Raw genomic sequence first — 23210 nt, 5'->3', positions numbered from 1 at the left:
CTCAGGTGCTCCTGTCTCCTCTGCTGAGGGGGAAGCAGCCGGGCCGGTCCTGGGCAGGGAGGTCTCTCACTGGGACTTGAGTTTCTCAGAAACTGAGCGAATATGAACACGTTGAGGATCGAGTTGGGCTGGTTGTCCTGCAGCCGGAGGAGCGAGTGAGCCGCCCTCGAAACCGGGGATCTGAGGGCTGATCTGAGCCCAGCGCGGGGCGGGCCCTGGGGCGGGGGCCAGGCCGGGGGCCAGGGACTTGGCCTCCTCCCAGCTGCTGCGTGGCTCCCAGGCTAGGATCTGCCCGTGGGGGCCGTCGGGTCTTCCTGAGGCTGTGCTTGTGCCGTGTGTGTCGGGGCACTGACTGACCAGTCACGCAGGAGGCAGGCCCTCTGCCCAAACCTTCCTGGCACTGGCTGTGCTGACAGGGCTGCTCCGTGGGGACCCCTCCGGCCTCCAGGCCTCCCCGGTCAAGGCCGTGGGGGTGGCTGCGGCGAAGGTTCCCCTGAGCCACTCGGAGAGGCACTGCACCGCTCCCCCTGGCCCCTGGGACCAGGCGTCGAGGGGCGTCTGCTGGGCTTCCCTGCCCTGCAAGCGCGACCCCACCCAGCAGGGGTGGTCGTCCCGCCTGGAGCTTGGAACGCCCTTGCTCTGAGGGACATAAGCCCCACAGCTACAGACTGAACTTGGATTGGGAACAGAAGTGAGGGATTTAGCTCATTAGGGCTGAGTTCCTGTTTTTCTCCTTTGAAATAAAATCTTTTTAAGTTAAAAAAAAAGGGAGGTATCTTAAAGCTGGGAGTAAGCATATTTCTCAGAGTTCCCAGGAACCTTGTTAAGGTCCGAGTTCTGCGTGCTGGGGACGCTGTTCCCCAGACACTGTTCCCTGCAGGCCTCCTCCTGGGCCGCCACAGCCTGAGATGGGCTCGCGCCAGAGCAAGAGCCAGCGAGCCGTCCCATAGTAAGTGAGCTGAGGGTGAAGCGGTCTGCGCGCGGCCGGGCATGGCGCGTGGGGAGGCCAGGACCTTCCCAGGTGGCTTCAGTGTGGTCTCCTGCTCCTCCCAGGCTGGAGGGAGAGCGGGCTGGACCGAACAGGGAGCCGTTCTAAGGGAGACACTCACGCAGCTCCTCCTCAGGGCAGCTCAGAAATGCCCGGGGTGGCAGGCAGCCACGGCTCCACCCCAAGCAGAGCTGGAGCCCCTGTGGGGCGGGAGCACTGCACCACTGCCCAAGGCTGTCACCTGGGGGGCTGTCGGGCCCTGGGGGGGCCGTGGGGGAGGGCGCAGGTCAGCGCTCCTGTCGTGGGAAGGCTCCTGGAGACGCAGCTTTGGGAGCCTTGGAGGTGGCCCCACGGCTCTGGCTCCTGGGGTTCCTGTCCTGGTGTCGTCTTGCCCCCATGCGGGCCGCCTGGTGACTTCCAGCTACTGACTGGCTGCAGTGGTGTCATGGGTGCTGCGCAGGGTGGAAGGCAGACTCCCCGGTGAGCAGGAGGGAGTATCTGGGGACCCGCAGCCCCCAGCGCCCGGGGGACGAAGACCTCCGCTCAGCGTCTCCGAGGACCGAGGACCGAGGATGCCCGCGGCTCTGGGCCTGGAGACATCCTTCCAGTGAAGACGGGAGACACCGCCCTGAGTCCTGGGGATGCCCTCCTGCAGCCCGAGACCCCCCAGGACGCCCTCAACCGTGCCCAGGCCTCACCACACACACTTCCAGGCGCTGAGTGCGGAGCTCGTCTCTGACGGCAGGGAGCTGGCGCACAGGCGATGCGTTGGATGCGTTGGCGAGCCGGCGCTGTAACATGCCCAGCTGGGCAACGCCCGGCCCACGGCTGAGACTGCACACGTTTACCATCAAGGTCTTCGCCCCTGTTCTTCTTCATCTTAACACAGTTGTCCACGAGTCGGATGGTCGCTGTGTATGTGCATCTGTGTGATGGCTGTCCTGTTCCTCATGGTGTTGCATGTGTCTGCACATCTCCGTCCATAGCAGAATCATAGTTCCTGGGAGGACACTTTCTCGTGGTTCGAGGGTGACCCTTCACGGTGTGACAGTGCTGTTGGCGCACTTTCAGAACCTGAGTTTTGGGTTTAGTTGTCTATTTCTAAGTAAGAATATTCTAGAAGGAGCTTGTCCTCAGAAGGAGGAGATGGGGGAAGAAGGCGGGTAGTGTGAGAGCGTGGTGTGGCCGAGCGTGTCAGCCTTGGCCTTTGGTGATTTGGAGGTGGGGGCGCACTGCCGACCGCCCGCGCCACGCTGGTGCCTTGAACACTTCCTTCTCTGTGGGCAGCTCACAGCAGTACAGATGTTTAAAGCCGTTCCCTGAATTACTTACTGCAGGCGGATCAGAGGAAGGTACTTTAGGCATAAACATGCATTTATGTGTTTGTATAGGTGCACGTGGGTGTCAATTAGGTAAATGTGTGTGTGCACACAGATGTACGTGGCGGAAAGAGGTCAATGGTTAAAAACGGGTGAAGTGTTAAGAGCTGCATCTGGATAAATTGCACACAGGTGGTTCTATACTATTCTTCTCCAGATTTCTTGTGATTTAATTATTTCCAAGTAAAAGTTTAAAGTTTAAATGCAGGCACTTATATTAATATGCAATGGGTCATTATTGTTTTTAAATGAATTAAATATATATTTACAGTTTGCTCGGTTGTGTTGTAAGAGAGTGATGTTAACAGATCTAAGCACCTAACCAGGCTCTGTGGGTTCCCGATGCTTCTCGGTGCTGAGGCCCGGGCGAGGCTCTCCGGGGTGGGTGGTGTCCCACGTTCTCTTGGGCGGGTTATGCCATTAGCGCAGAGCTGCCTGGTGGGCGCCCCCTGCTGGTTCTGTGAGCCCGGGAGACAGCCTCTCTGTGCTGGGGGCCCCTCGGTACCCGAGGGGTGGGTACGGTCCGTCTCGGCCGTGAGGGGAGTCAGGTGCCCTTGTCTGTAAAGCTCACGTACTGGCCTCCGCGGGCACCGTGGCACGTGGGTGTCCGCTGTGCTCCTGCTTCTCTGCCGTTGGCTTTGTGTTTTGGCTGGTGATTTTGTTATAATTATGTGCACATGAACCGCGACAGAGACACCAAACACGGGCATCAGGTGGTTCGTAAAGTGCAGGTTTGCAGTGTCCCTGCCCCTTCACAGAAGGGCTGGGTCAGGGAAGCGCGAAGAGCAGGCAGCGGGGGCTGAGGGAGAGCCCGGCCCTGGGGGGCGGGGAGGACAGCTGTGTGCAGAAACGGGCACCGGACGGGACAGGCGGCAGGGGCCCTCCCCGCCCGCTCCGGGCATCTGGGTTCCAGATGTGCCCTCGCTTCCGGGGGTGCCGCTGCTGATTGAAGTTGGTGCAGCAACACACACTTAGAGAGGAGGGCACCGCTGACTATGCCATCCCCTGTTGTCCAGCTTGAAGCCAATGAAAAGGGAAGGCAGTTAGACCGTTAACACATTGCGTACCACATAGAAATCTCTAAGACATACGCCAGGGACCGCACGTTTTTGGGCAAACTGCACGTTATTTAAATCATCATAACTACAGATCATAATGCACTTCAGGTGTCGTTTTTCAATAATTATAACATTTTTATTTACAAAAACAATTAAACAAAGTTCCTAGTACTTTTTTAATGTATGGTACTGCGTAAAACATTTTCTAAAAGCGCCAGGAACTTGAAGACGAAGACTATTCGAATGACCAAAATACAATGTAACTGCAATGCTTTATGGGTTCGTGCAATTATATAGTTTTTCGTAGATTGACCTGCATGGTTTCCACCAATAAGATCGCTTCATTTGATGTGGACAAGACAGTGTGTTGACATCTAAGGTCCATAACAGATGGCGCGTGAAAAACGAGAAAACTCGTGAGCGGTCCTTAACAGATGGCGCGCGAAACATGAGAAAACTCGTGAGCAGTACGAAAGGTGTTAAAAACCACTGTTGTCACGCAGCTCCACATCCAAGTGATCAGTTTTAAAAAAAATATTTCTTTTTATTGATTTTAGAGAGAGGGGGGAGGGAGAGGGATAGAGCTAGAAACATCAATGAGAGAGAATGAATCATTGATGGGCTGCCTCCTGCACGCCCCCTACTAGGGATCAAGCCCACAACCCAGGCATGTGCCCTGACCAGGAATCGAACCCTGACCTACTGGTTCTTAGGCGGATGCTCAACCACTGAGCCACACTGGCCAGGCCAAATAATCTGTGTTTTAAAAGACATCAAAGGATAAGTAAATGTGCAGGCTTTCTGTTGTTTGGGCACACTGTTTGTCCTTTAATCTTTTTTGCTCAAGTTGTGATTTACTTTTGCGGTTTTCTTACAGATCATCAGAAACTGGAAAGGGAAGCCAGAATCTGCCGTCTTCTCAAGCACCCCAACATCGGTAAGGAATGAGCTCAGTGCCTTTAAGTTCTAGTATAAAGTGTTATGGTGGGTATGCTTACCACAATAAAGTGGGGTTTTTTTTAATAATCTAGTATTTGCAACTATTATCAAATAGGCTCCTAACTTTTAGTCTTGGTTACATTTGATTCTTTAAAGCTTTTTAAGTTTCTCCAAAAAAAGCAGTTCTATATATGTTAACATTTAAAAACTAACGTACGGTATTAGTTGAAAAGGCCTTTGTGTGTCTCCATGGGTTCTGCGCGGCAGCGGGTGCAGGCGGAGGCGGTTTGCGCCGGGCACTCAGCACCTCCTTGCCCCCCAGCCCTGTGGGAAGTCTCCTTACCGTCCCTGACCCTGTTCCGAGGCGAGTGAAACTAGTGTAGGGTAGCCCCTCTCAGGAGTCTTACAGCAGCTCAGTGATGTTCCGAATAAAACATGGGTGAACATAAGGAACAGAGGGAGAAAAGGAAGAACAGCTCCGCTGCTAGCCTCTGTGGCGTGGGGTCTCCTCGGGGAATGTTCCAGCCCAGCTCTGCAGGGTCACTGTCCGCAGAGCCTTCTGCCGTGGCAGCCAGAGGCTGGGCAGCCGGACTCGCCGTCACCACGGAGGGGCCTGGGGTTCCTCTCCTGTGACGGAGAGGCCCTCGCGGTGTCTGTTCTGCCGGGAGGTTCATGACCCCGCTTCGTGGGTGTTTCTTGGGTTCTGACGTGAACGAGCAGGCTCTGCAAGGTCACCCTGAAGCATCGACCAGCAAGCGGGGTCCTGGCTGGGCCTATGCGCAGGTGCTGCGTCCCTGAGAGTCACACAGGGAACAGCCTGGCTCTTCTCCCTGGAACAGACGATGCGATGGCCAAGAGGCAGGGGCCTCTGGTCCTCGTCTTCCCCTTCCTCGCCTTCCTCCACTGGATCACGTGCTCAGCTTTCTGCCAGGCTTTAGCACGTCTGGGGAGGTGATGCTGCTTGGACAGTGTTTCCCCTGGGAACTTGGCACATTTTAGTTTTGTGTGCCTTTCTCTTGGCACAGGGTCCATAATCTAGAACCTGCGGCCAGGAGACAGTTTCTCGCAGAGAAACACATTTAAAGGGGGCTCGTGAGGGGGGCGTCGCTGAGCTGTCTCACCAGGACTGCGTTGATGTTTGTCTGAAGTTCACAGTAATGCACACACTTAGTGGCAAGTGCGGAAGCCATCATGCATGAAGAAACCAGAGGGAACAGCCTTAATTCTCGTATTCATTTCTGCTTTATAACGCATCTGACGTGTCTGTTAGCTTCCAGATCTCTTGTGAGCATTTTCATAGCCCTTTAGTGAACCAGGGAAGTGTAATTTTTGTCTTGAACTCAACAAAATAAACGTGTCACTGTGGTGATGAAGCAGCGGTCAAGGGAGACAGCGTCCCTGCTTTCCCGCCCCCTCCCCGTCCCGCCTGCGGCATGGCAGGGATCTCTTCCATGAGAGGACCAGGTGGGCAGTTTGGTGCCGGCAGACGGTGTGGCTGCTGTCAAAGAGGCAGTCGTGCCTGAGCTAAAGCCGGGTGTCATTCAGTGTCCTGGGCGCAGGGGGCGCGGGGGGGCTAGCTCAGGCTCAGTGCAACAGAGCCCCCAGGACTGGGAGCCCCCCTGGGACTGGGAACCCCTGGGGCTGGGAGTCTCCCTAGAACGGGGAGCCCTGGGGACTGGGGGCCCTGGGGACCGGGAGCAGGGAGCAGCATGGTGTGAGTGGTGGAATGACCACGAGGATATATGGGGGTGGGTGTGGGTCTGACTACAGTGGCGGAACGATTTTGTTAGAGGCAGGCCGAGGACTGAGACCCCACGGGTGGGTGAGGTCACAGGTCCGAGAGGGCACGACCCAGCAGGATTCTTCCCTCGGACTCCTTGCAGGGTGGGGACAGGGCCCCCGGACACAGCCCGGGGAAGGGCTCAGGGAGCCTGCGTGCAGGGCTGAGGGATGTGTCTGAGGAGTCACGTCTCAGTGACCTCCAGGTGACAGGAGGGTCAGTCAGGAAGAAGCCAGGAGAGGTTACAGCCGAGGGCTGGGCTTCCCTCCTTTGGGATGCTCAGCGGGTGGGAAGCCAGGGCAGGTGTTAGCTCAGCAAGAGGGTGCACCCCTCTGACGCTGCCCATGGAAGTGCTGTGTCCTCGCGACCCAGCGTGCGCACCCCAGGCCCCCCTCTGCTCGGGAGATGTCAGCGCTGCGGCCGGGCTCTCTGTGGTCCTCCCGCATGGAAGGGCACCGGCTCCCTGAGGACCCGCAGATGGGAGCGGGCGGCAGCCCCTCGCCCAGGCTGCAGCGAGCAGGGCCTGCGTCCCGCTGGGGAGCTGACGGTGGCTCAGCCTCAGCACAAAGGGGCCAACAGTTGGAGGGAACTGGACCTCACGCCTGCTCCTCTGGTTCGCTTCCCTTTTATCATTATGTATCTTTTCTTTTCACAAAATAACTGGTTTTCTCTTAATATTTGTTAAACCAAATTGAGCTACGTCAACTTACGCCCGACCTGGGGAAAATACCTCGAAGGTGATGGTGACGTGTTTGAGGCAGTAGCCACAGTGTTCACTCTACTCGCGTTTCCATTGGTTTTGTGCTTGATCTTTGGAAGCATCGCTGTTGAGAAATGTATTGAAACCTGTGGTGAAGCCAAATAGCTCCGACGTCCGGAGAAGCCAGGAAGGCAGGCAGAACGGCCGTCTCCCCGCCTGGTGTGAAGGCGTGGGCCCGGGAGGGAGAGGGGACCAGCGGGTCCTGTGCGGAGCGGACACGCGGGCCTGACGTGCGAGGGCGGATGCAGGCGACATGCGGCTGGAGGAAGGAGGGGTTTGCTGTGGGCGATCCATTCTCTAGAGGCCTTGATTGACACTGTAGCCTTTAGAAAGGCAGCACCTCGTCTCGAAAGGTTGAAGAAGCATTTACATCTCAGCGTCCACCCCAGCCCTGGACCGCAGCCCACTGTTAGGCCTGAGGCCCTTTTCACCCTGTCTGGCCAGTGCTGCGGCCCGTGCAGTGCGGTGACCTGTGGGCCACATCGTCTGACAGTCTCCTTCCTTCCAGCTGGCCCCCCACTACCGCAGACAGGCACGTGCCGTGCGCCTCATCGGGCGGATGGAAATGAGGGGAAAGGAGCGCCTGTCTCAGCGGACCGCGCTCCCCACTGACCGAGCTCCCCACTGACCGCGCTCCCCGCTGACCGTGCTCCCCGCTGACCACGCTGCCTGAGCTCAAGGCCTCCCACCTGCCCCAGGAGCTCCTGCTTGCGCTGTTTTCCGAAGACACACATTTACCACTTACTCCCTGAGGATTACCCGGGGATTAGCTCACTCTCCGAGAAGACGTGTGGTGTCAACAGACAGCTGGGTGAGTCAGTCAGTGCTTTCGTGGTCCTGAGGACAGATGCCACGCGGGAAGCCTGTGGCAGGAGCTCTCTGTACCACACGTGCTGTCTGTGACGTAATGTGTGTGGTGCATAATATGTAAATGTGAGTAATAGTACAGTAACAGGTCCCCAGAGGTCATCTATACAAACTTACTGAATTTTTTTGCTTTAATAATTGAGGAAACTAACATTTTTGAATCCAGATGACTTCTCCACAGTCCCCCGAGACCCTCTGGTGCGCAGGGGCCAGGGCCCCGCGTGGCAGCAGCGAGGTGCAGGCGTGGCTGTTCCGCATCCCGTCCCAGAGACCTTGGAGTCTCCCCTCCTCAGGATAGACATCGAGTTAAAGACTTCCAGTTCTCACACAAAACCCAAGACTTAGTTCTGGAGCGAGCGTCAGAGGTGCCGCGGCCTCGTCCGCCCCCCCCCCCACCCCCCCAAGGAGCGCGTGCCGCCGAAGGTGCCCTGTAGATGCCCCTGGTCGGACAGTGGAGGGACGAGGCTGCGGGAGCTGCCGGCCGGGCTGGAGCCAGAGCCCCGCTCTCTGCACACTCGGTCCGTGCCTGTGAGTGACAGCTCACGCCATCTGCGGTTTATGTCACTTTCATTTCCTAAAATGTCAACCTGAGGAGCCGTGGGAATGACCTTGCACGGTACTTCCCTGTGAGTGGCGGTTGTGAAAAACCCGGCAGCGTCCCTGGCACGGCGTGTCCTCTGTGACCTCCCGCCGCGGTCATGCGACGCCCACAGTCTGTAATCACATGAGGGAGCAGGCAGGCTCCCTGCCGCGGCTCCTCGAGGCCCTCGGCAGATACGGTAACAACGCTGCGCAGTGGTAGACGCTCACCTGCCGTCGATTACATCTCACCTCCTCACCTCCTTATCGTGCCTGCTTGCTGGGAAGGCTCAGTGCTCAGAACACCCTGCTTGCTGCACAGCTGGTTGTGCTCTTGCAGCAGACCTGGAAACAGCAGGGTTTTCCCAGCAAATACCTGTTTTCAAGAATTCTCACAGTCTGCTCCAGCTTTCTCTTCTTTTATTCTTTAATACTAGAGGCTCGGTTCACGAGATTCGTGCACTGGGGAGGGGAGGGTGTCCCTCAGCGGCCTGCGCCCTCTCACAGTCCAGGACCCCTCACTCCTTACTGCCTGCCTGCAGCGGAGGCAGGAGAGGCTCCCGCTCCTTCACTTGCCAGCCGTGAGCCTGGCTTGTGGCTGAGCGGCACTCCCCCTGTGGGAACGCACTGACCACCAGGGGGCAGCTCCTGTGCCGAACATCTGCCCCCTGGTAGTCAGTGCGCGTCATAGCAACCAGTTATTCCGCTGGTCTGTCAATTTGCATATTACACTTTTATATAGGATAGTGCCAGTGATGTAGTCTTTATAATTTTTGTTTAAAAGTTACATTCACCCGGCCGGTGTGACTCCGTGGTTGAGCATTGACCTAGGAATCTGGAGGTCACGGTTTGATTCCTGGTTGGGGCGCATGCCCAGATTGCGGACTCGATCCCAAGTCAGGGGTGTGCAGGAGGCAGCCGGTCCATGGTTCTCTCTCATCACTGATGTTTCTCTCTCTCCCCCTCTCCCTTCCTCTCTGAAATCGATGTACCACCTGCTGCTCTAACATAACCACCCCTGCCTATGCCTCACCTCCACACTCCTGGGCCAGCATGTGCTGCGCTCTGAGCCAGGGCCTGCGGCTGTGGTCTCTTCTGCATGTTCTGCTATGTGGGGCCTGTTTCCCGAGCCTCATCTTTGCCCGTCCTCCCCAAACACCTGAGACCGGGTCTGCGGGCTCAGGAAGCTGAAGGAGCGTGGCCTCGGGTGAGAGCTGTCTGACCGTGAGGGGCGGCGAGGCGGGTGACTGTGGGTGTCTAGTCCCTCCCGAGGAAACACCCTCCCGAATGTCGGCCCCTGTCGGCCCCTGGTCCTGCCCCTGTGGGCCCTGACCCTGCTCAACCCTGCCCCTGCCCAGTCCTGAGCCCTGTGGGCCCTGCCCCTGCCCAGTCCTGAGCCCTGTGGGCCCTGACCTGCCCAGTCCTGAGCCCTGTGGGTCCTGCCCCTGCCCAGTCCTGAGCCCTGTGGGTCCTGACCTGCCCAGTCCTGAGCCCTGTGGGCCCTGCCCCTGCCCAGTCCTGAGCCCTGTGGGTCCTGACCTGCCCAGTCCTGAGCCCTGTGGGCCCTGCCCCTGCCCAGTCCTGAGCCCTGTGGGCGAGCCGCTGAGGGTCCACAGCCTCTGCTCACAGCCCTGCAGGTACCAGAGGAATGTCCCTGGGGAGGCAGGGCCAGCGGGTGGGCATGAGGGGCAGGCTGGTTCGCCCGGAGCTGCAGCCGCGCTGAGTGTCACTCCCACGGCCGTCAGGGTCCCTGGGGAGGTACAGCGCCAACCCCGACCTGCCTCCCCACGCGCGGCCCTGCCCCGCCCTGACCCTGCTGCCCGGGGTTGTGCAGGGCTCCTGTTCCTGCTCTTCCTGGGCCCGCCGTGTTCTGCTGGAGTCTGTGCTCCTGAGCCAGGCGGCTCTGTGACCGGGCCCCTCCCCTATGGCCTGCCGGCCTCCCCTCAAGGGCTGGACGCAAGAGGAAGTGCCCCGCAGCCTCGTGGCTCACTGTTGGACTTGGCTCTTCCTTTCTTTCCCTGAGTTCTGTGGCGCAGGTAACTCTGCGTGTGAAGTTAGAGAACGCGGTGCAGACCTGTGCGTGCCTGACTCTGTCCCCTTCTCTGTGACTGTCCTGCAGCCCCGGCCTTGGGGGCACGTCAGCCCTGCGTGCAGGACTCCTGACCTGGCAGGTGCGCCCTGGCCCCACGCCGCTGTCATGGCTGTACATTGCCCAGTGCAGGTTCGCCGCCTTAGTGTCTTTGTGCCCATGTTAGAGGCTCCTGACAATGTTTTAATCTTAAAAAGAGCATTCTTTCTACAAAGCACGTGAGAAGGTGGGGAAATAGTTCACACCGTGTGAGTCACACGATACTCAGACGGCTATTCCTGAGCCACCTGGTCCCCTCTCAACTGAAGGCCTTCGTAGCCTCTGAATGAGGAACTGAAGAAACAGGCAACGGAAAGTATCGGTTCCAATACGTAATATTTTATTATTAAACTCATCTTCCAGCCCATGTCAGCCACCAGTCCTCCTGCTGCCCTGGTGTAGTTGCTCCATGTGCGGGGGCCCGCCGGCTGTGTGGGCCATGTTCATGGGCTCAGGAGGGCAGCTGTGTGGGCCGTGTTCACAGGCTCAGGAGGGGCCTGGCAGCTGTGTGGGCCGTGTTCACGGGCTCAGGAGGGCAGCTGTGTGGGCCGTGTTCACGGGCTCAGGAGTGCAGCTGTGTGGGCCGTGTTCATGGGCTCAGGAGGGGCCTGGCAGCTGTGTGGGCCGTGTTCACGGGCTCAGGAGGGCAGCTGTGTGGGCCGTGTTCACGGGCTCAGGAGGGCAGCTGTGTGGGCCGTGTTCACGGGCTCAGGAGTGCAGCTGTGTGCAGCTGTGTGGCCGTGTTCACGGGCTCAGGAGGGCAGCTGTGTGGGCCATGTTCACGGGCTCAGGAGGGCAGCTGTGTGGGCCATGTTCACGGGCTCAGGAGAGAGGCCTGGCAGCTGTGTGGGCCGTGTTCACGGGCTCAGGAGAGCAGCTGTGTGGGCCGTGTTCATGGGCTCAGGAGGGCGGCCATGTGGGCCTCTGCAGGAGGAGGGGACAGTCTCTGGTGCTCGCAGCGGCGTGGCCTCGAGGCGGCGTGGCCTCGAGGCGGCGTGGTGAGCGTGCACAGATGAGGGACACCTGACCTGGGCGTCCTCGAGGTCAGGTCAGGGACACCTGACCTGGGCTGACACCTGGACACTGGTGTCAGCCTGGCTGTCCCGCTGTCCCCTCCTGGGAGCATTTGCAGGCGGGAAGAATGTGGGAGTCAGGGAGTGGCCACATGCCTTGAGGTTCCTGTCGTTCTGGCATCTCCACCATCCCTCCCCTTCCAGAACCAGGGCGGTGCCGCCTGGTGGCTGCGGGGAGCCCGGGCTCCAGGGGCTTGTCCCGTGGGGGTCCTGGAGCCCGGGCGGCCGACACACTCGTGTGCGCGTTCCCTGACCCCGTGCACAGCCCACGTGCCACCACTGCTCGTTGTTGGTTTTCTTGCTTTGACGTTTATTAATTGATTAAGTCACACACCCCAGGCGATTCTGATAAGGTTTCCACGGACACGGGCACAGAGGCCTTGTGCTTGGGTGCTGTTACCAACCTGGGCGAAGCCTTCTGTTCCGCTTGGCCGTCACCTGCCTCCTGTCCCCTTCGTCCGGAGCAGGAACGCACCCAGGACAGGTGGAGCCTCAGGTGTGATAACCCGCTGGCCCAGGTGTCCACACCCTGCCTGGTATCTGCTCTCCGTCCCAGGAACTCTGGGCACGGTCGTCCTGTTTCGGAGTCGGCGTGATAAGCACTGAGCCGCCCTGTGCCGCCCTGTGCCCTGCAGGCAGGAAGCGGCTTGGGCGGGGACAGTTTACCGAGGGTGGGGCCGGAGTCAGAGCCTTTGTTTGATTCCAAAGTCCAGGTCTGTCTGCGGGCCCTGTCCCCACTTCCTGCTGGGAGCCGGGCTGGCTGGCACCTGCCCCCGGGGCCGGGGAGCCCTTGTCCTGCCAGGGCCATGGGTGTTTATCACATTACCACATCGTCCGCTCAGTAGAACTCACCTAATGTAATGTGTGTCGCAGGAAGGAAGCCCCCGGATGTCAGTCCCACCTGCGGTGGCCTTGGCGGGGCCAGACCACATGATCCCAGCCCTGGTCTGAGTGCGGCTCTGATGTGACCAGCGCCCCCGCCCACTCGTGTGGGAGTGAGGACGTCCGCTCCCAGCCAGCACCGGGCCGTGCCGGAGTGGGTCAGGGAGAGGCTCGTGCCGCCTGCAGGTGCTCTGCAGATACGGGGCAGAGCCGCCTGTCTCAGGGGCCACGTTTGGGGGGACAGTGCTGCCCCCAAATCATGGAACAAGTCGGTTCAGCACAGCGGGCGGTCCTCTCCACATTGTCAGGGCCGTGAGCCTTTTAGGTGAGCCCGCAAGCAGGGCACGGAGCTCCAAGAAGGGGCAGGGTTCCCAGTCCCCACTCCGCCCTCGGGTTCCCAGTGGCACTGGCCGGTCCAGGACCCATCCCTCCTGCTGACTCGGTCCCGGGAACCTCCACTCAGCCTCGCCCGACTCTGCAGTGAGAGTGTGAGTCACCTGCCGGCGCTGTGACTGGCACCTGGGTTCCTCCTTCATCAGAGACGCCCTCCCGGGCCCTGCCCTCTAATCTGCCGGCATCTCGGGGAAGCGCATCCCCACCTGTTGCTCTGCACTCACCTTCCCTGCATTCACCACACTTGCTGGAGCAGCCGCTGTGCGCAGCAGTGACGCTCTGATAAGGGGACCTGGCTCTCACCCGGTTCCATCAGCCCCACCCCAACCTGCCCCTCTGCTAGGCTCCCGCCTCGCCTCACAGCCAGCTGAGCCAGAACCTGGTGTCCCCTGTCCTCGGTTCCCGACACCTTAGTCACCAGCAGTTCCTCCCTTCAGTGGCCCAAATGGATTTTAAGTCCCCTGCTCTGCCCTGGTATCAAGCCAGGCTCCCTCGCCTCCCTTCCCTCGCTTCCTCGCTCTGCTTCTGAGATGCGGCCTTTAGAGTCGCCATGCAGCTGTCAGCCTCTGCAGCCCTGCCTGGCGAGCTGCAGGCTAAATTCTGTGTCCTGAAGCACAGCCTCCTCTCCCTGCTGATGGTGCTCTGCTCCCTGCCACACCCACCCCTTCCTCCCAGCGTAGTGTCCTGGCTTCTGTCTTCGCCTGATGCCTTCCCTTACACTCCTGGGTGGGGAGTGGTCCTTCTCTCACCCTCCCCTGACGACAGCCTTGCCTTCCGTGGCACCTGGGTGTGCTCTGGGGTCCGCATGTGGGGCACGGGGCTTGCCTGTGGGGCTGCTGCTCACTCTCTGCACAGGGTGCCACGTGACCCATTTATGTCCCAGACTCCCCTACGCCGAGCTCCTCGGCCCTGGGGGCCGCCCTCGCAGTTTATCTTCAAGACCCGCGCCCAGTGGTCATGGCATGGAGCACAGAAGGTGGCATGGCAGTCACGCCTGCTCATGCACTGGGCCACGGCCTCCACGGCCCCGGGTGGCAGGCGTCCGCTGGGAGCCCTGCCTGGCCCACCTCCCTGGCGGGCACCCTGTCCCTAAGCCTCCGGAGGCTTCCTGTGGCACCCAGACCAAAACAAAAGACGCACTGAGCTCCCGGGAGGTTCTGAAACCAAACTGAGCGAAACCGGGAGGAAGATAAGGGCGCGGGGTGATGACTTGCCCGCGACTCTAAATACCTCCCTTTTATAGCTCACTCTCACTCGGCTTCTTTCCCCTGGACGGGTCTTGTTATGTTATTTTGAGAAACAAGGCACAATACTGAGGATCTGCTTCAGTTTGGATATAGGACTGTTTCATGGCCGAGCTGCACTTCCCGCGGCCTCCGCTGCAGCACACTCATTCCTTCCTGTTAGCGAAGGCTTGTGAGGCCCTGCCAGGCCGGGCCCTCCAGACACAGCAGCGGACGCCCTCCCCTGGCCTGGTCCTGCCTGCACTCCGGGGTCCCGCAGGAAGTGAGGGCACAGGCCGAGGGGTGGCGGGTGTGCCCTGCAGGCCTGGAGCTGTGGGTGAGGCCCCAGAGCGGGTGGGGCTGATGGTGGGAGGGCCTTGCTTCCCGCCTGGGGAGCCGGTGCTGCGTTCACGCTGAAGCCCACTCCCAAGGGTGAGGCCCACGGGGGGCCTGAGCCCTCATACGAGGAGGAGACCTGAGGCCCTCTCCCTCCGAGGGTGGGGTGAGAGGGTGGCCATCTCGAGCCTGGAAGAGAGTCTTCCCAGGAGCGGGCCCCAGCCTGAGGGGCACGGCTGTGTGAGCCCGAGTCTGTGGCATGTGGTGGTGGTGGCCGCGTGGACGGACAGGCTAGGGGCTGCGGGCCGTCTGGGGGGGAGCCCAGGGGTCCTGTGCTTTGAGAGAGTCCCTCTGGCCGCTGTGTCGGAGGCCTGCTGGGCGGCCGTGGTCTGGTTGGGTGTTTGCAGGCGGAGCCAGTGTACGGTCCTGCTGTCAAGGGCCAGGAGAAGTCCAAGGAGCCGCAAGGATGGAGCTGGCGGGAGACAGGCGTGTGGGCTGGTGTCGTGACGCAAGGCGAGGGTTCCCCTTTCGCACATGGATTGCAAAATGCCAGTCAGACTTCCACGTGGAGAGGTCAGGACGGCAGTCGGACGATGTCGGACGTTCGGTGGCTGTCAGGGTGAGACCATGGGAGCTGCCAGCTGCAGCCGGGAGAGGCTCCGAATCTTGAGCAGCCTGTGGGCCGGGCCAGTGGTCAGGACGAAGGGGCGGAGCCCTGTCCCCCTGGGTCCCCGCTGCAGGCACCCCTCCACCGTGGGGTTCTCACTCTCACACTCAGACCGACCTGAGGGCAGGAAGGAGAAGGCAGAGCAGGGTGCGTCGCTTTCTGTCCTCGAGCCTGAGCCAGGGGCTCAGCACACACTCTGAAGAGCACCACCTGCCTCAGAGCCCAGCCCGGCCACAGCCCACCCGCCTTTGCAGAATAAGTTCCTTTTCCTTTAGAAAGATGTTTCTTAATCCTCAACCAATGATACGTTTTTTTTATTGGTTTTAGAAGAGAGAGGAAGGGAGCAAAAGAAACATCCGTCAGTTGCCTCCGGTACACGCTGGGTCTGCAGGACTCCGCCCACATCGCTCTCTGCTTTCTGCTTGTGCTCTCTGTCCGTCTTTAAAAAACAAAGACTTTCTCCATGTGGGGAAGCACAGGGCTTGGTTGGAGAGTCTGTGAGGAGGAGTCTCTGAAAGGTCCGGGGCCTCTGGGGGGCCCTTGCCGAAGGCGGCAGCCCCTGCCTTGACTTTTCCAAACAAGTCCGAGCCCCCGGTGTTTTGCTGGAGTCTCTACGTTTAGTCTTTAGACCCGACCTGTAGAAGCATGTGCTTTCTCAAGGACGCTTACCCTGTGGATTGTGTCTAGACCAGTGGTTCTCAACCTTCTGGCCCTTTAAATAAAGTTCCTCATGTTGTGGTGAACCCCAACCATAAAATTATTTTCGTTGCTACTTCATAACTGTAATGTTGCTACTGTTATGAATCGTAATGTAAATATCTGATATGCAGGATGGTCTTAGGCGACCCCTGTGAAAGGGTCGTTCGACCGCCAAAGGGGTCTCGAGCCACAGGTTGAGAACCGCTGGTCTAGAGGTTAATCTGAGTTTAAGCTGTTGTTACAATAAAAGCCAAAGGAGGCAGGTGAACGGGGCTACTTGGTGGCGATAGCCAAGCAGCCCCTTAGCCTCTCTCTCACAGAAACGTGTGTCAGAGTCATCCATTCATCTTCGCTCAGGGTCTGCCGGTCAGTCCCGGCATAGTGGTGCCCCCTGTGAGGAGCCAGGAATGCAATGGAACTCGACGGACCCTTGAAAACTTAGAGTAAGAAAAGGAGAGTGACTGTGCAGGAAGCCATTGGAGCCGCTTGGGGTTCCCAGGCTCCAGGGAATTGTTTCTCTGCTAAGGAATTCACTGTCTGTTTAGCTTCTTATGAATGTCAGTATGATTTCCATTGGGAAAATGCGCCTATTTCTGAAAGTAAGGAAAAAAGGGTTTTTCCTGTATTTGCCTAGGAAGCAAAGGTTTTATATATATTATTAAAATTATTGTGTTATGTTAATCAGGAACTTGATTACTTTAAATGTGTAGATTACATAATACTGTTTAATAATAATAATAAATAATATATTTGTCCACCTTCCCAGGGTTTTAATTTTAAGATTTGCTTTCTCTCCTTATGAAGGACAATTTTATACTTAAGGTATATGGGAAGCTCTATCAAATAAGAGAATAATAATTATATTCTATTATATATGCATGTTAAATAAATTCTAATATGCTTTCATTTATAACTAACTAGAGTCCCAGTGCATGAAATTTGTGCACAGGTAGGGTCTCTAGGCCTGGCCGGCGATCAGGGCTGATCTGTGGGGCGACCAGCAGGGTGATGGGGGGGCCCCGCTCACACCCACCTTGGCTGGCCTGGTGCCACCCCCTTGCCAGCCCCACCCCCCACTGCCGCTGGTCAGGGCCTGTGGGCTAGGGGCAGCTCCTGCATTGAGCGTCTGCCCCCTGGTGGTCAGTGTGCATTATAGCGACCGGTCATTCCACTGGTCATTCCACTGGTCATTCGATTTGCATATTATGCAAATTGTCCCCTTGGGAGTTCGACTGGGAGACCGGGAGTTAGATCGCTCGCTATGATGTGTGCTGATCACCAGGGGGCAGCATGGAACAAAGGAAGGCCGCAGCCTGAGGAAGGCCTCTGCCAGCAGCCGGAAGGCCTTGATCAGCCCCGATCACTGGCCAGGCCTAGGGACCCTGCTCATGCACACATTTCGTGCACTGGGCCTCTAGTGTTATAATATTGTGGAATATTGTGTTTTGCAAAAAAGACAAGATTCCACATCATTTATAGAACTCCATAGAGTATCTAGATTTATAGAAATATTAGCAGGGTAAGTATCCTTGAGAAAGTACATGCTTCTACAGGTCGGGTCTAAAGACTAAACATAGAGACTCCAGCAAAACACCCGGGGGCTCGGACTTGTTTGGAAAAGTCAAGGCAGGGGCTGCCGCCTTCGGCAAGGGCCCCCCAGAGGCCCCCGCCTTTCGGAGACTCCTCCTCACAGACTTTCCAACCAAGCCCCGTGCTTCCCCACACTCCAGAAATAGTCTGACACAAGTGCGGCCCCTGCCGTCCCAGCTGTTCCGTGACGCCCCTTTAACCTGACTTACCACGGCAGTAACGGCTCGGCGTCCGGTAGTGTCCTCCATGCGGTGAGGCCGCAGGCTTGGTGCTCGAGTCCGGTTGGCAGTCCCGTGCCCGCAGCTGGGACCTCGCTGCACTGACCAGTGAGGGGGACACGCTGCTCCCGCCTGTGCTGACGCGAGGCTCCACTCTCAGGGACCGCTTACAGCTCGGCGGCGGCTGCTGTGTTGGAGACGCCACCGCAGCAACGACCGGAAGCATGACTTATTGTGTCTGGTAAACCGAATGCACGTCCGATTCCCACAAATGCAGCTGCAGGTGACGCCCTGTCGTCCACACTTCCGCCCTCTCCCCACACGTGCAGCGTGTCCGTGTCAGACTGCTTCAGTCACATCCTTTGAAAGTGTGGGCCCTAAGAGCTACGTGACTGTGGCCACTCTGGTGACAGCCTGGGCGTGGAGACCCCCCCCTGCGCGGGGGGACGCCCTCGGCTGGTGCCCAGGACACGGCAGACAGACGCCCGCACAGGAAGCAGGTCACTTTCTAAATGTGTTTTTGTACAAACAGCTCTGCAGCCTCTGAAACTCCTAACAGGGACCCTTTACTGCCCGCGCTTACCCTGACCTGGCTCCCTCCTCCGTGTGTTCCTCAGCGGCACCCACTCTGCAGCTGTGTGGCCGGCTCCCCTGGCCGGTCTCTGCAGACAAAGCAGCAGCTCTTCCTCCAGCGCAGGGGCTGCAGGAGCCGCAACCAGCTCGCGCCTGGGGATGGACCCCTCCTGACCCCAGGACAGCGCAGCCTGGACTCGGTGGCTCTGAGGAGCCGTGGGCTCTGCCACGTGCCGCCTTCCCGATCAAGCTGGGAAGGACCCCGCCTTTGGGTCTGACGTCGCTCAGCTGCTTTTCAGTTTCCTCCTAAAGTGTTGCTTAGTGTCCAGGCTTTGATCTGCCCGGGTCCAGCCGGTGGGTGGCACCCAGACCCGCGTCCTCTCCCACGGGGCGGGGCCCTCCTCCAGGCCCTCCAGGCCCTCCAGTTGGTGTCACGGTGCAGGCACAGGCAGCTCTCCGCAAGCTGGTTCTGGGCCCTGGTGTGGGGACTTTTCCCTGGAAGCTTCGCCATGAGCTTCCCAGCCAGGCCCAGTTTGATGGAGGCCTTAGCACAGGTGGCGTGTCCTCACACTTCCAGTTCTAGCCCTGAGGGCCGGACTGAGCAAATGTTAATGGTGCCCTGCGTGTCACGAGTGGACCCAGGAGGCCAGGACAGGAGACAGCTGCGTGTTGGTGCGGCTCCGGGCAGCAGCCTTGCAGACACACTGAGGGACAAGACGCTGGTCCGTCTGCTCCCTTCTCTCCCCTCCGTCCCTCTGCGGGAACACTGGTCCCTGGAGAGAAGCGTCATATCTGTGACCAGCAAGCGATGCTCTGGGCAGTGACTGAGTGGGACGGATGGGTGGGGAGAGGGGAGGCCGGTCACGTGCTGCGTGCGCGCCCTGGCGGCCAGGCTCCCGCACGCTCCTGTCACGTGTGCTCCTGTCCAGGCCTCGGAGCCACACAGCCTCCCGTGAGGGGCGCAGAGACTGGCTTGAAAGGGCGGGGACAGCCGCAGACAGAGAGTTTGCTTTTCAATCCTTCGTTTTCACTGCGAATGTGATGTTGACAACAGGGAACTTCTAGGACGTGTATTTCCAGCGAAGGAGCGTGGAGGGGGGAGCCCTTGCTCACAAAGTGCCCAGCGCTGGGCCCTGGCGCTGTGTGTGGACGGGACTCCGTGGCCAGTTGCGGGCACGGCAGAGACCTGGACACAGGGCGGACGACGGGAGAGGCGTGCGTGGCGGTTACGCGTGGGCCGGAGCGTTGTCCGCTGCGTGTGTGGACGTTGCTCAGGTGTGTGTTCCACAGAAGGTGCTTTTGCTGAGTCGTTTCTTACTAAAAAGGTTAAAAGGCTGTAAACTCCCTTTTATCAGTTAGTGTCAGCTGTCTTTCCCTGAAAAGCCAATTCTTACCGTTGTTTTGAGTCGTGTTTCGTTTTTACAGTTGACGATGGTGCAGACGGTCCCACCAGGGTGCCGGCCCTTTGTGTGCTGGTGGGGGGTCATCATGAGTCCTGTCGTATGTGCTGGTGGGGGGGTCATCATGAGTCCTGTCTTGTGTGCTGGTGTGGGCCCACCATGAGTCCTGTCGTATGTGCTGGTGTGGGGTCATCATGAGTCCTGTCGTGTGTGCTGGTGTGGGGTCAGCATGAGTCCTGTCGTGTGTGCTGGTGTGGGGTCAGCATGAGTCCTGTCGTGTGTGCTGGTGTGGGCCAGCACGTGTCCTGTCGTATGTGCTGGTGTGGGGCCAGCACGTGTCCTGTTGTATGTGCTGGTGTGGGGCCAGCACGTGTCCTGTTGTATGTGCTGGTGTGGGCCCAGCACGTGTCCTGTCGTGCTGGTCCGTGGGGGCCAGCACGCGGCCTGTCGTATGTGCTGGTGTGGGGCCAGCATGCGGCCTGTGGCGTGTGCAGCTGGCGCTGTCACTGTCTGTGATGTGGTGAGTGGGATACTTAGGGGCATGGTGTTGGAGAACGGAGCCTCCGGTGGACTGACCTGAGGAGACTGTGTCAGAAAGCTTCATGTCACAGACGCCCCCAGCGGCTGCCCCTCGCCCTGCCGCACTGTGTGTTGACGCCGCAATGGCACTGTGTCCGATGAGGGAGAGCTGGAGCCAGGACCCGGGAAGCGGGGAGGGATGCACACAGTCAGCCCTCAGGATTCCCAGACACGTATCCGGGCGTTCGCTGCTCACTCACATTCGTCTGTGAGCACATCAGCCCTCGGGCCACTTCCGAGTGGGGGCTGGGATCAGACCCGGGGGCAGCCCTGGTGGCCGGGGCGGCCAGCTGAGCTCAGGGCGGTGACACAGCGTGTCAGCTCTCAGAGCGCCATCTGTTTAGCCCATGGTTCTGCCTCTGTGGCGAGCGGCTGGCTAATGTATCCATAGCACATGTGGGCGCGCTGTCAGTGTCCCTAAGTGCACAGCGGCCGCGAGGCTGCGAGGTGGCAGGGACAGCGTGTGAGCTGAGCTGGTGGAGACGTCCTGCGGTGAGTCCTGGCGCCACGCTGTGCTTCAGCGCCACGCGGGACCAGGAATCCAGAGCAGGGGCATCAGAGCAGGGCAGGGACTGTAGCCGGCGGACGAGTGGGGGCCACAGGGGCTGGCCTGTCCCCGAGCACTGGCTGGGAGAGCACCACGGCCCAGGGAGGCCTGGCCGGGAGGCCCCCGAACGTCGTTATAGCGACAGAAAACACATTTCTACATGGGATTGCTGGCGTGATTCCTTGGGGGTATTGTTCTCCACTGTCCTTCGCCTGGGAGAGGGCAGCCGTGCAGGGACTGAAGAGGAATGTGATGCCTCCGGTGACGATGTGCTGCTGTTCATGGGAGAACCGAGGCCCAGTCTCCAAAACGTGCTTACAGATTCCCACGAAAGAGCTTAAGTCTCCTCCGCACGCTCACTGGGAGGAGTGTTGCCCGGAGGTGGCGCTGGGGCTCTGTCCAGCCGAGACCCCGCCCCAGCCCTGGTCTCAGGAGGGGGGGCCACACCTGTCCAGCCGAGACCCCGCCCCAGTGGAAGGCCAGCTGAGACAGGAGCCACGGTGGGGGTCAGGGCCCGGCTGGTGGGGCCCCTGTGTGGAGACTGGGTTTCCTGGTTGGATTAGCACACGAAACACATCCAGGGTTTCTGGAAGGAGGCAGGGTCGGAGGAGCAGGGAGAAATGTGCACGTGTTTCCCCGTAAAGATGCGCTGGGTTTCTGCTGTCCTGACATGGTCCTCTCAGTCGGCCTCGCCTGCCTGACGCCGCAGGACGTGGGACGATCTGGAATTGTGGGAGGCAGGAGCTTGGCAAGTGGCTTGTCTAATCACTGCCCTGCGCTGGCTGGGGGGTGCCTCCCTGAGACTGGTTTGAACCGGAAATGGGGTCTGGTCACCGGGATGCCTCTGAGCAGCTGGACTTGTTCATATTCGTCCCCTCAAAGGACGGCTGTTCCCCGTTAGGGCAGCAGTGGTTGTCGGACTGAGGAACGTGTGCCCGCGACACAAGCAGACATAGTCCCAGCCCCCAGCGGTGCCGGGTGCCCTGCTCGCTCTGCACCCTGGGCCCGGCCGCGGGAGCCACCAGCAGCTCCTACCCAGGCGCACAGCGAGACTTACTCCTCGGCTTTGTAGCCTGGAGTCCACCTCACTCTCCCACCGATCGGCTCACCGAAGCAGACACTGCTCCCCCGCTCGTCCGCCCGTGAGGACTGCGAGGCTCTCAGAAAAGGCAGTGCCTGCTCGCCCAGCTCCCCCCGGCCGAGCCTGGGAGCAGGCAGGGGGGTGGGAGGTCCGCAGAGTCAGTCGGTCTGGCCCTGCCGAGGCATTAGGGCGAGTTAATTGTTGGACCACGTGTAGCAGGCGCAGGTCTAAACGTGTAAGTGTGTGGCCCACAGCGGATGTGATCGATGCCCGGACGGCCCTCGGCAGAAACCAGGCTCCCCACCCCGGTGTGGACGGTGGCAGCCGGCGTCTCACGTGCAGGTGGGAGAGGCCCCCCTCCACCCCAGGAGGCTGCACCTGCTGCGTGGGGAGTGGGTGCAGAGAGAGACGGGGGGGGGGGGGGGGGAGGAGCGCCAAGCATCCCGGGCTTTTGAAACATGGTTCCCGTTTGGTCTGTGGGTGAGAAGGAATTCCAGGAACTGAAAGAAGCTCACCCGTTAGTGCAAGCAAGCGATGCTGCCCACACGTCCAGGCGACCCCCCCATCCCCTACGTTCTGAGCCGTCCCCCTGCAAGGACAGACGCCCACTTTCCAAGGGATCATCTGGCAGGGGGGGTGGGTCTCTGCCTTGGAGAAATTCCTGGGGAGGGGGTTGGGAAGGTTCAGTAGCCGGCCAGGATGATGTCTGAAGGGCTTGGCATTGGACTCCAGGAATGGACTTCAGCCCTGGCCGGTGTGGTCCAGTGGTTAGTGTCAGTCGCACACCAAAGGGTCGCAGGTTTGATTCCCGGCCAAGGGCACCTTCCTGGGTTACAGGTTCACTCCCGCCCCTGGTCGGAGCATGTGCAGGAGGCACCTAGTCAATGTGTCTCCCTCACATCAATGTTTCTCTTTCTCTCTCTATCTCTACCCCCAAACCCCTTCCTTCCGTCCAACTCTCTGAAAAGCAATGGGAAAAAGTCCTCTATGAGGATTAACAAAACAAACCAAAAAAAAAATGAATTAAAGGATGGCTTTGCATTGGGTCTGAGCCTGGGAGGAGCATGGTGCTGCGAAGTCCCTCACAGGCGGTGGTAGTCGGTGTGACAGTTCACGGTTCTCTTGAGTCCACGTTTCCCACGTGGCAGTCATCACGTGGAGAACACGCTAAGGACGGGCCGTGGTGCATCGTGTCCGGTCCTGACTGCTCAGAAGCAGGTCCCACGAGGCGGCCGCTCCTCCTGCCCCTGCAGCCGCCAGCGACGGCCTCGCCACCCAGGCAGTGGTGTCATCAGGAGGCTGGCCTCTGTGGGGCGCGTTGTGTGAGTTCTCACGTGTTAACTCAGAGGCTCGGGGGGCGCCGAGTGCTCTCCGTGTGCTCTGGCTCGTTGTCAGTAAAAGCCTCGCCCCTGGAGCCTTGAGGCACAGTGCTAGTGTGAGGAGCTAGTCGATTATATTATGCACATTTTTG

The 23210-nt window shown here is 59.4% G+C and overlaps 1 protein-coding gene across 1 annotated transcript in view; it reads left to right on the top strand.

The window, feature by feature from the left end:
• LOC102428043 (calcium/calmodulin-dependent protein kinase type II subunit delta-like) overlaps positions 1-23210 on the top strand; it is a 139170-nt gene that overhangs the window by 64470 nt on the left and 51490 nt on the right. The window contains 1 exon segment of the mRNA XM_014448543.2: positions 4303-4362. Within this exon segment, the coding sequence (XP_014304029.2) occupies positions 4303-4362 (60 nt within the window).

This window comes from Myotis lucifugus, unplaced genomic scaffold (assembly GCF_000147115.1).
Source record: "Myotis lucifugus unplaced genomic scaffold, Myoluc2.0 scaffold_857, whole genome shotgun sequence".
Classification (NCBI taxonomy): domain Eukaryota; kingdom Metazoa; phylum Chordata; class Mammalia; order Chiroptera; family Vespertilionidae; genus Myotis; species Myotis lucifugus.
The sequence above is the reverse complement of the archived record's forward strand: the minus strand, read 5'-3'. Positions and strand labels throughout refer to the sequence as shown.